Raw genomic sequence first — 14,215 nt, 5'->3', positions numbered from 1 at the left:
CAGGCTCGACTGCTGACCCGTCGCCGACCTGCCCGCGTGCCCTTCCCCATTTCCTGTCCCTCTACACTGCCAATAAAGCCACTGTGACTGAAAAATAAAAAATAAATTAAAAAATAACCATAGATCTGGTTTGCTTTACACCACTATTTTGCCAAGTGTGATACTTGGAGCTTTTATTTTAAATATGTTTTTTTCTGTTTCCTCTCTTCTAGCTCTGAGCACAAGTTGGTACTCTCCCTGCTGTCTGCTTTCTGTTTGGTTCTCATCTACTTCCTGGTTCAAAGACGGTGCTCGTGGGTCTCAAAGGTCGCCCTCGCTCTCGGACTTTTGGGTGTCTACAGCTATCGGGCAGCTGTCGGCAATGTCCTGTTTCCCTGGCATCACTCTGGTCGAACTATGTCCAAGTAAGTACATTTCTGTGAACCACAGGACCACGAGTTCATTCACCATAACAGCTGGCAAATTGCTGTCCCCTGATATTGACTTGATTTAAAGTTCAGGAGTGCCAGGCTGTGCTGTGATGCAGATGAGCGCGCAGGCTCTAGTGCTGCTTGTCATCTGGGACAAACCCTTACTGTGATGATGAACTGCAGTGCAATTTTACCTTCAGTAAATCTCCCTGACCTGGTTGTAACATCAAGTCCTAACAGTTTTGACAGTGTCTTAAATTAAATTAATTACACTGAAAGAGGCATCAAGCAATCTATAGCTGCTGATTTAAATTGGCAGCCAGTGGGAAGCTCAGGAATATTGACGGGTCTTTTCTCCTCCAGCACATCTTTGGCTCAGCCACATCACCACTCTGCCCCCGTGTCTTGTGTAACTTATGAAACTAAAGTATCATATTCACAACACAGCTAGTGAATTAGAGTGGTGAGTACAGAAGAAATATACTACCGTGCAGAATATTGGAATCATTTTTGTAAGTAAATTTGCTTTTCATTTTCCATGAAAATGAGTTTGTTTTTAGTTGCCATGATTGAAATAGAAATCATGTGTTTGTCTCCATTCCTGTGCAGCAAAAATGTGCAGTGCGGGCTGGAGAGTTAGATTCATATTTGTGGTTTTGAGTATAATTTCTAAACAACTGTTGGATGGATTGCTATCAGATTTGGTACTCACTTTAATGTTTTCCACAGGATAACTTGTAATGACTTTGGTCTGGCTAGCTAGCTCAATTTAAAGCCAAAACCAGTGACAGCTCAGCAAACCTCATTTAGATTTGTATCTGTGTTTAGTGCTAGTTAGCATTCTAACACATTAAGGCATAATCATAACTCCATATCCACAAGAGTTGAGCTGCTGTGAAAAATCAAAGTAAAAAGAAAATGATTTGTAAATCATTCAAACCTGTGAAATGATTGGATCAGAGAAGGGGGCCAGGTCTGCAGCCGCTTGCAGTCAGTTTCTGTCTCCAAGGTGACATAAAATGGCAATAAGATGGAGTCAGTCTGTTTTCATTTTGCAGTTGCACGGAGTAAAGGTGGTAATATGTGGCAATTACTGTTTGTGATAATACAGGCACTACAGTAACTGTGATAAATCAGCAAAAATTGCAAATCTGTTGCCATCTGCATACACAGAAATTCACATGAACTGCTTAAATTCAGAGTCCAGCTAGAACCTCAGATTTCAAACAGAAATTCCTCCACAAATAGTGTTGTCATTTTTGCAGGATGGCGATTTGACTGCAAAATGGCACAGGCATTCTGCAGCCTTGCTTTTATATAGGAATATAATGAGAATACAACCAGCTGGCAACCAGTTGAGTTGAGTCCCCTACTGCAAAGAGAAGCATCACAGATGAGTTGCACTCATCTGACAGAATGATTGCAGTTTGTTAGCAATCTGTCTGTGTTTATAAACTAGACAGCAGTTATTTGACATCTGAATCTGTCTGAGAGTGCGATTGTTTGCAGACAGGTTGACACATTTTTTTACTACTATTTTTACTTTAATGTGACTGAGCCATTAGTGCAGATGGCAGGCCAGAACATCTGTGAAGGCACCATTAATGCTGAACCAGGTTTTGTTTACAGATTTTGAAGCCACATATGCTGCCTTCCAAACTTCTTTTTTCACGGAAGGCTTTACTTATTTCAGCGGGACTATGCCAAACCTCAATCTGCATGCATTACAGCAGCGTGGCTATTTAAAAAAAAAAAAAGTGCAGGGGCTAAACTGGCTCGCGTGCAATCCAAAACTGTCACTGAAATAATTTGGTGTATTATGAAGCAAAAAAAATGACAAATTTTTTGCAACACAAAAAATTGTGCAGTTGTAACATTTGTTATTGTTGTATTTGTACAGTTTTCAGATTTAAAAAAAGGAAAAAGTCATGCTAAAGTAATCTGATCATCCAGATCCAGAAATAGTTAAGCAGGTGTAACTGTAATTCTTACTTCATGACCACATTTTGAAGAAATAAACATACAGGTGGTAACAGGAGGGAAAAAATGATGGAGGCTGTACAGCAGCATTGTTTTCTTTGACTTGGGGGTCATGTTTGTTGATAAGTCAGCCAGCCACAGCTAACTGATTTGTGTATTGAGATTGGATCAAATTGCGTGCACAATTGTGATAACAACACTAAGAATGGAGGCATTTGGGCTGAAATGAAAGTGGATGCAGAGCGTCAACAATGACAGATTTTACCAGGATGATGCTTTTTCCAGCTTGTTGATTTTCTTATCTCAGTTTTTAAAATGGTCCTCAGTTGTCCCTACTGTCATTTAAAAACAAGTCTTTAGAAGCGTTTGCATTTCTTAAGCCTGAAAATGCATTTAAGCCCTTCCAGTTTACCTCTGAGGGTAGGAATCTTCCCTTCTAGACCCTCAAATCTTAATCAAGCATCCTAGATGCATAATCCTTTTCATTTTAAAGAGCTGATGATAAAACTGTTCATCTGGTGCCAACTGTTCAGTGTCCAGTGCATTTAGGATATTTCGTGTATCCTTGAACTCAGTCTGAATAATGAAAAATCATGTTAATGGGGGCCTTAAACGCATTAGTATTCTTGAAGGCTGGTGCTTCTTTACACTGTGTATATATATCTTATCCTTTAGCACGGTCTATATGTAATAGTTGTTGTTAGCATTCCACAGAAAGACAGGATTTTTGCACCTCCTAAGTGGTGTAATTTTTCATCCTGCAGCCTTTAGCTTGGCACAGAGTTACCTGCTACTAACCCCTGTCAGAAATGATGAGTGTCCAGGACTGCACACGGTTCTCCTGTCTAGTTTTCCTGAACCTCCCTTCATCTACCACCAGTACCTGGCCTTCCCTAACCTTTTCTGTTCTCCTTGGCAGACTCGCCTACCTGCTTGCCTAATTAAAATCTCAACCTCTCACCCTTACCCATACTAAGACACCTTACTAAAGCTATGCAGTGACTTGGGTTCCTTTTGACCAACTGCATGATTGACAAGGCTGATGCTTGACCCGCTGCTTCAGTGTTTTTCCTTCAGGCGCATTGATCATGTTAGTGCTTGGCCTCAAGTTTTTTTTTTTTTAGCCTTAGCTCTATAGGCTAACTTAAGTGTTGTTATTTTGGGCAACAGCATAAAGTCTAGTTCAGGTGCTGTATTTTGATCGCTTGGTAAGGAGAATCTATATTTGGCCAATTAAAATAGAACACAGTGCTTTGATTTTTTTATTGTATTAAAGCTTCCAGCAGTTGAGTTGTCGGGAACACATAATTTCCCATGGGTCCATATTTTGTGGTGTGGTACTTTTAAGCAGCCATCTAGTTAAAGCTATGGTAATTTCAGATAAATCTCTTTCTGAAATGAAAAATGTTGCATTCTGTTTTTTTTTCCCTTCATGCTGTAATGTGGATGTAAAAAGGAGCGACTTTGTATAATGACCCTGTTTAAAGTCTGGTCTTCTCGGGTTACTCTTTCTGTGTATTTTATCAGAGTAAAGCCCCCTGACAACTCCCCGGTTCCCTCCTCACCTCCCTTCGTGCCAACTGCCTAATTGCGCTGCTGCATCTTTCAAAATGGCTAATGGGGTTGAGAACAGCCAACGCTGCTCACTTTAAGGGCTCAAAGAGTTGCTTGGATTGATGTCACTGTGGATACAGTTTGTCTTTTTCTCTCAGTTTTTCTCTCTCCTGCGCACGCCCCTCCTTCTGGCATCATCTGAAATGAATCTAAAATAGAAAACTAACAAAGTCAAGCATATACTTTGAATTATTTGCATTTAACTAGATATTGAGAGATAGCTGATTACTACTCCAGCACTGGCAACACATAACTATATACAAGAAGATGCAATTAAGGTAACAAAGCTGAAGCAAATGAAATTTGTGAGCAAGTGTTCCAGTAGGAAGTAGCTGAACATCAAAGCAGCCGGCTGAGGTCCAAACCTGTCTGAGCCTGTATGCATCATAGCCGAAGTTAGTTTCAGTCTGCGTTCTCCTTTCTCCGCATTTATGCCACTTTTTCTGCCGAACATAAAGCCACCAGAAGCGTTTACGATGTTTGTGGTTCTGTTTGTGTGTGTGTGTGCGCGCCCATGCTTCACACCTGCACAAAACATGACCCATTTTATCATGTACTGCTTGATCTCGAAAGGGGGCTGTTGCGCAGTTTCCCAATTTAAAAATATTCATGCATACCGATCCCGCTTAAAATGGAAATGTATTCAAACTCGTCTCAAAACACCTGTGAACCTCTGCCACACACACACACACACACGCACGCACACACACGCGCGCGTGTGCTTAGACAAGCACACACAGAATTCAGTTTTCACTTTTATTACCCAGGAGGTAAACTGTTTTATAACCCTGTTTCAAAGTCAATTCTGTGTTTACAATATATCAGTGGTAACATTTAACAAATCATTATCCTCCGCTGACTGCCAGAGCCTTGCACATGAAACCGCTTTTGCTCTACTCTTTCTACTGTTTCAGCACAAATGGGATTGTTTTTAAAAACTAACACAAAGAAGAAGTTTAAGAAACAGGACATCAACAACATGCTGCCAGCAAAGCAGGTATTGATCGAACGGCTTGTTGTGTAATTAGATGTTGTGGCTGTAACCATTGTTTTAAAGTCTTCTACTTGGTCCCCGTGGCATTTTAACAGTTGCCACCTCGACAGGCTCGGCTTTATCCCGCAGAAAGTCCAGGGCTCAGACAAAGTGGGCAGGTCCTCCTCGCTCTCAGGCGTCTGCTTCAAAGCTTTCCTGTGGCACTGAATCACGTGGTTTGGCTGATTTACTGTAAGTGTTAGCCTGATGCAGGTGATTGATGAAGGGGATCTACCAAACATGTTAAGGGGACTGGACATAGTCTTACCTTTTCTTATTCACTTGCTGGAGCACCAGTGCTTGTTTCCAAGGTAACATGAAATCCAGGCAGCTCTGCAGCCTGACAAGCTACAATTTCTGTCAACTGTTACTACTATTAACCTTTAAAATCCAGCAAATAAGATGAAATTGATTGGATTGCACCTCCTCATCAAACAATGTGAAGATTTACCCAAGACTTTAAAGCCCCTAAAAAAAAAGTAGTTTTTTTTTTTTTTTCCACTCGCATAAAATATTCATGACTAAATATAGAACAATCAAAGTTAAAGGTTGGGGGGAAAAAACTCTGATATATAATATTATTTCTGAGGAGTTTTAATACAGGGAGGTTCTGCTTCTTCAGGGCTGGGTCGGTTGTGGTTGATCAGATTTGATTGACAGTGGCCTGGAAGCACGAACAAATAATCCCACAAGATTATTTTTAATCTTTCGATTCAAATAAAGCATTTACCTTTTTGTTGAATGAAAAATACGGAGCTGTATTCATGACAGTCAAGCTGGACTGTCATGAATACAGCTATGCAACCACTACATCTGTTGTTGATTACAGAAAAAGGTGCTAATTTCTTGGTTCAGCTGCTATAGAGAGCATAGACTGTATGTAATAGATGGATGTAGCCATAGTGATTAGGGATGGCACGGTACCACTTTTTTAGGTCCGATACCGATATTTTATCTGCCGATACGATACAAAGCCGATCTTTTTTAAAAAAAACAACAAAAAAAAACCAATTGATTTCAAATGCCTGGATACATTTTACATATATCTACAGTCTCACACACAATAAAATCAAAATCTTTTAGTTGTCCCACGTACAAGACTAAGAACCAGGGAGGGGCAGAGCTTTTCAGGCAGTGGCACCAAAGCTCTGGAACTGTTTACCACTCCAGCTCCATTAGCTGACTCTGTGGAGTCTTAAAAAACAGTTGAAAACCTTTCTGTTTAACCAGGCTTTCTGTTGACTTATTTTTATTCTTTTCTTTTAATATGGTAATGTTAATATGTTTTTAACATGGTGTTTTATCTGGGTTTTTTGATATTGTGTTTTAATTATTGTACAGTGCTTTGTGACTTTTTGTCTGTGAAAAGCACTAAATAAATAAACTTTACTTACAACAATCGCTCTATCACCTGAATCCTGTTGCTCCTGTGTGAGAAGGTGATGCATTGGCTTATGGTATGTTGCAAATTTCAGTAGGGCTGCAATTATCGCTTAATTTAGTAATTGAGTATTCTGTCAATTATTCCATCAATTACCCGAGTGACTGGATAAGAAATACTTTTTTCACATCAACAGTTCATCTGCATATTTTAACTTCTGACTGCAGTTTTTCCCTGTGTGAAACAAACAGGGTGGATGGTGTAGCTACAAAGTTCTCTTTTCTTCACTTACTGATCAGCTGGTTGATGAAGGACCTCCAGCTGTTTCCCAGTAAAGGTGGTTACAGGGGGAAAACTTTCTTCCGCTCCATCTGAGCTCACCGGCTCAGCCTCTTTGCGCTTGTGCAGACTGACTGTACGTAAATCAGCTGACTGCTGCTGTTGCATCATCAGTGTTTATGTTGAAAAACTGGGGGCTGCGGGAGCGTAATCTTGTAATGCTTTATATTAACAAGCATTCTCTTAAATATGTTTCTACTGTAGGTCTATATTTAGTCACTAATCAGGGATTAAAGTATAAAAAATATTACCGGACAATCACTAGCTCGCTAGCAGTATGTCCGGGACCTGAAGTAGAGAAAAAATAACTGCTGAAATTCTCAGCACAGCGAGCACAACACACGAACATGCAGAGAGCGGTGGAGTGTGGAAAAACATGTCAGCGATGATCCACTCAGTGTTAAAGGGACTCCGTCACAGCGACGGAGAAGAGGGGGTTATTTCCTGATCCCCACTCCATTCCAGTAGACGGCGGTCATGCAGCTTTAAGCTGGTTTGGTCATCGCAAAACCCACAAGAGAAGACGACGACGGAGAACTGCAATGCAGCTAATGTGGGTCGGATCGGATCGGATTGCATTTTTTATTTCTTTCTGATAATCGATCCAGTAATTTAGGCCAGGATCGTACGATACTGAATATCGGATGGCACATCCCTAATAGTGATGTCACTGTTAGTCAAGTCCTGTTTTGAAGCATCAGGCAGAGCGGTTTTCAGCATCATCATCATAGTTTTTTCAAAGCAGACATTACAAACTAAAATCAACCAGAACTGATAGATTGAAAAGCTTATGAGCTAGTTACTGTTTAATCACACACAGAAGCATACTGTGCTTCCTTTTTGACTCTGATTGAAAACCATATTTAGAAAATTATTATGTTTTAATAAATATGACCTGACTGGTCAGCGAAGGAGCTGACCTTTAATGCGCTTCTAAACAGGCTTCACTTTTTTAAACATGGAAGCTGTGTCCATCCTTAATAGTCTATGAGTAAAACCGACTGAGAAGCTGAGGACGCTGCACCACTTCATATGCTAGTGACTGTCAGACACAGCGTAGCCCCCTGCCATCCTAAAAGCATACCCTGCTTTATTTTTTTCTAAATGGGGCCATAATTTTACAAATAAGCACCGTGGTGTATGAGTAAGACTTGAAATTGAGGCCATAAACTCATGAAAATATTTACATCATAGATAAAGTAAGCTGAGGGCCTTTATCTCACCGTGACAGTGTGACTTCTTTCTGCAACTAGAGAAGTCACCCCCTGCTGGGCACGTCAAGAATGTAGTTTTAAGATTTTCTGCATAGGCTTCCCTTTTTTAGACCCTGAAGCTAAGTCCATCTTTCTATACAGTCTGTAGTAGCCCCCCCCCCCCCCCCCCCCCCCCCCCCCCCCCAGACCACTAAGAAGATCATAGACAAAGACAAAATGTATTATATTGAGTCAAATGGCATAAACATCCAATTAAGGGGTTATTTTGAGGGAATGTCTAAAAAACATTCAACAAATTATGCATAAAAATTTTGAAAGGGATACCAGATTGTAAATAACGCAGTTTCTTTTTAGAGTCACCTGAAAAAAAAAAAAAACCTTTATTTTGTGATTTATAAAGAGATTAAGGCAGCAGTATTGCTGTATCTTTCTAATGAATGTTTAATGCCCTGTTTTGCCTGTTTAGTGGCCCTCTTCTGGGAAGATTCACATGTTCATTATGTTTCCTGGAGTAGTTCTCAAATTCAAAAGTAATCTTACAAAAAAACACAGAAGTAACAGAATGCACGCTTAGCATTGTTCTTTGTGATGAATGTGCTCCTCTGGAAGACACAGCTGAACGCAACTTTGGCATATTCTTTGTTTGTGTTGTGTAATAAGGCCAAGCTTCCTCTTCCAAGCTTTGTATTTGTTTAGTGGTCTGAGTTAATGCACGCCAGAAGGCAAATGGCAGACTTTTAATAAATGACTCAGTACAAAATAACATTATATCTGAGGAGATTGATAGGATAGATTGTCAATACTAATGACTTTACAGTTTCACTGGCTGTAATCTAGAACAAAAAAAATTCTCCGACTGCAGTTCCCGGATGCTTTGCATGCATCTACCACTGAGCAGCAAATGATAAACAGCATTATTATCCCAATGATTCTATACTGCATCTCACATTGCATGTCAGTCTGTTTGCTATTATAAAACCATGACTATATTTATATCTATTACCAGCCACTGTAATTCAAGTGAACAAAGGGATGAGAGCGCAGGGACATGAGGTGGTTTGCAGGAGTCTGTTTAGTGTTGCTGCACTTTATGTTGTTGGCTGTATGTCTTTACAGTTGGATGGAAGTCATAGATGGCATAATGCCCTCTGAGACACATGCCATGAGAGGTGGGAAAGAAATCAGTCTCATTCATGCCTTCAACCAAAAAAGCGCTGCATGACATACTATAATTAGGGTACTTCTTAAAATCACTGCAGCCATCTTTTGAAGGGCCTGCCAGTTAGGGAAATTACATAAACATTACAACCAGAGCCGTTTTGTGCATTCTGCTTTGAAAATGCCGAAAGAAACAAGATGCCTTTCAGTATTCAGAATTTTGCATTGCCTCTGTGTTCAGGAAAATGTTTATTGTTTCAGAGTGATGTGGATTAGCCCTGCAGTCTTCTATGGAGGTCTCAGAAGGAAAACCATGTCTCGTGCATTTTCCATCCTGATTACATGGTGTAACCACAGTGGTACGATATCCTCCATGTGAACTGCATCGTGCAATAGTGGCTGTTAGGGAGAAACATACACTACTGTGCAAAAGTCTTGAGTCTCCCCTCATTTCTTTGTATTTGCTAGGAAAATGGAAAATAGGTGCAGCAATTTATTGAAACATACAAACATACATTTATTGCAAACATACATAGAAATACAGGATATAGGACATTCAAAGGTCTTCTTTGTATGTTGGCTGCATTTTGTTCTGTTCTCTGTCAACATGATCCCACACTACTTCAGTAATGTTGAGGTCCAGGCTCTGGGGAGGCAGTCCATGACTGATAGTGTTCCACTGTTTGTTTTTCTATCCAGGTATGCTCTTACTGCACTGGCAGTGGGATTGGCATCATTGTCATGCTGAAAAGCTGTTTGCCAATCAGATATTCTCCAGTTGGTATTGCATGGTGGATCAAAATTCCATCAGTTTTGGCAAGATCTCCAACACCACTGACAGAGCCTCCACTGTGTTTTGGAGATGGCTGTAGACACTCACTGTTGTACATCTCACCTGGCCTTCTCTGTACACAGAGTACATGCATACACACCTTGAGTTAGGTGACAATTTAAGTAAAACTTCAAATTTGGATTCATCACTCCATCAGACCTATTGCCACTAATTCTCAGTCCAGTTCTTGTGTAATGTGGCATACCTCAGCCTTTTCTCCCTGTTTCCCTTCCTTAATAATGGCTTCTTGACAGCCACCCTTCCACTGAGACCATTTCTGATGAGGTTTCAGTGAACAGTAGATGAATCAACTGAAGGGTTAGATGCATCTCTCGGGTCTTGTGTCAGGTCTTTGCTGGATTTTTTCCTGTTTCTTAGGAACATGACTTTCAGGTACTGTTCATCTGCTACACACTACATAGGTTTTTAGGCCTGACACTTCTTTTGTCCTCTACTTGTCCAGTTTCCTCAAACTTTTTTAAGGGCACACTGAATGCCATGCTAAGATATGGCGTGTTTTTCAGCTAAGACCTTTTTGGAGTCACCTTGGTGTTGCAAAAATACTATTATATGCCTGTCAAACTGTGTTATCTTTACCATTATTTGGAGATTCAACTAAAGAAATGGAATCAAATTACAGGGTTTTTTTTGTAGGGAGCTAGTAACAAAAGTGACTAAAGATACAATTTAATGTTATCTGTTGACACAACACTGGTTCATCCTTTGAGGTAGGGGCCTTTTTTATGCTTAAATTATTTCTGAGCTCAGTGTTAAGTGCCTTAACTACACAACAAACAAGGAAATGGTCAAGCAGAAGGACCGGACTGAAAATTAGTTAAAAAAGAACCAATGTCAAAAGAAAACTTTGAGCAAGCCTTGAGAACTATTGCTGAGACCTGTTACAAGAAAGTCTGGCTCCTTGGAAGCAAAATATAAAGAAATGAAATGTGACTCAAGATAATTTCTGTTATTGATAGACTTTTTTAACAGCATCTATTTTGATGTGAAATAGTAAATAAAGGTTTTAGTAATCACGTTCATTAAGGCTCAGTACCTAAATAAAGCAGAACCTTCATTAGTAACACTGCTGACAAAATAGCTGCTCGTAAAAATTCTGATATAAGAAACAAATACAATCTCGCTAACTGATAACATATAAGCATCTGTATTTTTCATGTCTTTATTGAACACAGTGAGTCTGGGAGGGGATCAGTACAGGTGACTTGGGCTGTTTCGCAGCTACAGGACCCAGGCACCTTGCAGTTCACCATAAACTGCTCTATAAACCAAATATTCTAGAGTCCAATGTGAGGCCATCTTTCCAACAACTAAAGCTTGGCTGAAACTGGGTCATGCAGCAGGACAGTGATCTCAAGCACAGCATTAAATCTCAAACAAAATGGCTCTTAAAAAGAAAAAGAATCAAGGAGTTGCAAAGTCCAGACGTCAACCTGACTGCTGTGGCAGGACCTTAAGAGAGCTGTGCATAAACAAATGCCTGCAAACCTCAATGAACTAAAATGATGTTGTGAAGAAGAGTGGGCCAAAAGTCCCCCACACTGATGTTAGAGCAGGGGTGGGCAATTCCAGGCCTCGAGGGCCGGTGTCCTGCAGGTTTTAGATGTATCCTTGATCCAACACACCTGAATCAAATGGCTGAATTACCTCCTCAGTATGCAGTCACGTTCTCCAGAGTCCTGCTAATGACTTCTATATTTGACTCAGGTGTGTTGAAGCAGAGACACATCTAAAAACCTGCAGGACACCGGCCCTCGAGGCCTGGAGTTGCCCACCCCTGTGTTAGAGGCTTATAAAGTCATACAGAAAACAATTAAAGTTATTGCTACTAAAGGTGGTTCCAAAAACTACTGAATCATAGGGTGTACTTCGATTTCAGTTACTTTAGTTTACAACTTAGGGTTTTAAAGTGCCTCTCCCTCTAAACAAAAGCATATAATGCATACAGCATACAGCAACTTTCACAGTACCAATAGATTGGAGCGTTCTGGGAGATGCACAGAACTAGAAAGGGCAACAACAGCCTTTCTATAGATATCAATGTTCATTAGTCTTTAATTAGAAAACTTACAGATTGAGGACAAGAGTTATACAGCTCATTGTTGCATTTCTGTGGGCCAGATGATGCAAAATGGAACATTTTTGGTAAAAATGACAGCACTGTGTTTTGAAGGAAAAAGCGACTGTACACTAATATAAAATCTAAAGCATGGGGGAGTGAGCATCATGATTTAGGGATGATTAGCAGCCACAATGATCCAGAGTATACAATAATAATAAGTGAATTTTAGAATAACACAAGGTCAGGCTGCTGGCCTATATTCAGTTGAGAGGCCGACATCTCAGGCATGACCTAAGAGGATTGTTAAGTCAAAACAGCCCGTAGATGATCTGAAACAGTTTTGTAGGGAGGAGTGAGCCAGAATTCCCCCCCACTGTTGTGTAAGTCTCTGTAAGCTGTCTCTGGAGTCAAGCTAAAGTTAAAGTTAAAGCAGTTTCTGTCATTGCTCTGTATTGTTTGTTTAACATTAGTTTGATTAGATCATCTTTGTCTATAAATTGAGACTTGGATGAAGATCAGGCATATTTTAGGAGTGATCAGTTAAGAAATCCTGGTTATTCCACAGGGCTCACAAACATTTTCCTGCAGCTGTATGTCAGAATGAGCAGCTTGTCATTTTCTCAGTTTCTTCACCGTCCACACTAGTTATCATGTAACCGGGCAGCTCTCATCCATCCCTGTCCTCGCATAAAATCAAATCCAGGCCAGGATTTTCCACTTTTCCTTTGCATAAAAAAATGATGAATACAATGCCTGGCATATTGTTAAGGGAGTTGGTGAATAATAAGGAATAGTGCTGTATGGGGCATATTACTCTGCTCCTTTCTTCTGTTGAAACAGGTTTCCATAAAAACACTGATTAATAATACATGTCCAGTACTTACTCAGCTCCTTCAGGGTCAGCTATTATCCTGTCGCACTCTCGTGGCTTTGACTGCATCCTGCTGCAGAAAGAAATGTTCGTTTACTGTGTGACTGCCTTCGACTGCAAGAGTCATGTCAGCAGAAGATTCTCTGAATGTGCAAATAGCTTTGAGCTGTTGCAGTTTGAAAATATCATCAGAAGCAACTTTAAATGAATGGTGGATATATTCTGAAAATCACCCAGCTTTTGGAGGCGAATAGACCTCATTCACAGCAGCCATTTTGACGTGTCAAGAAAAATACAGATGGATTTGGTCACATTAATAAGGCTGCATTTCAGCAAGAGAAGGTCCTGGTATTGTTATCGCTGGCTCGCTGGAGCAGCTTACTGGACACTTAAAGGATCTGAGTCATTAATGTGTTCATTTCCAACCTGTGCTTTCCAAGGTGTCTGATGTCAAAAGGTTAGAGGTGAGAATATAAAAAGCACTGTATTCCTAATGACTATATCCCCAATCTTGATATGTTTGCAGAGAATACAATTAAGTCTCAGTTTCCCTCTGGCTGTAAGTGCTTTAATATTCAGTGGCTTTCTTAACTTCATTACCTCTTAATACTCTTTATTTCCCCTTCATCTATTATGAAATGGGGGAAGAAAAAAACATCTTGGTCGCAGCTCTGACCACTCTTTTGTTGTCTGTTTTTGTTTTATTAAGGCTAATTTCATCAGTCCTCATTTTAGGGCAAATATTAATAAATGTAAATTAATTAAAGAGCAGATGTGAGTGGGAAAATCTTTTGATTTCTGAGTCTCTTGGATAAGAGAATATGCTGAATGCCTAAAATGGAAATTAGACTAAATGTAATTGCCTTCATAATTGAAAGCACTTTTCCTTTAAAGCTTCAATTTGGGACTTTTTCAGTATATAAATTATTGATAGCTAGAAAAGGCTTTTTGTGGAGTAAGCCTTTTATAGGAAGAAGAGCTTATGAAAACCTGTTTTTAACCTTCCAGTAAACCAGACTTGCCGTTGTGCACCACAGGACATACATTATTGGCATTGTCTGCCTTTAAAACTCACTGACCACACTTGCATTCTTTTAAGCATTAAGGGGAACTCCTCCTCTTTTCTAAACTTCAAGAGACCATCTAGAAATAAAATGTTGGGCTAATCATTATTATTGTTATCATTATGTTACTCATAAAATGGCTTGTTTTTCAGCCTAGTTTAGCAGTAGACCCATATACTTTTGTGTGAAAGTTACAGAACTCCCAATTTTTCTTTTTGCCATAAAATACACATGCGCAC

General features: G+C 39.9%; 1 protein-coding gene across 1 annotated transcript in view; it reads left to right on the top strand.

The window, feature by feature from the left end:
* Positions 1-14,215, top strand: part of pigg (phosphatidylinositol glycan anchor biosynthesis class G (EMM blood group)) — an 89,327-nt gene that overhangs the window by 50,666 nt on the left and 24,446 nt on the right. Inside the window, exon 10 of the mRNA XM_030738611.1 lies at positions 213-404. Coding sequence (XP_030594471.1) covers positions 213-404 — 192 coding nt within the window. The remainder of the gene's footprint in view (positions 1-212; positions 405-14,215) is intronic.

This window comes from Archocentrus centrarchus, chromosome 10, assembly GCF_007364275.1.
Source record: "Archocentrus centrarchus isolate MPI-CPG fArcCen1 chromosome 10, fArcCen1, whole genome shotgun sequence".
NCBI classification, from domain to species: Eukaryota; Metazoa; Chordata; class Actinopteri; order Cichliformes; family Cichlidae; genus Archocentrus; species Archocentrus centrarchus.
This window is presented reverse-complemented; position numbering and strand designations above follow the sequence as displayed.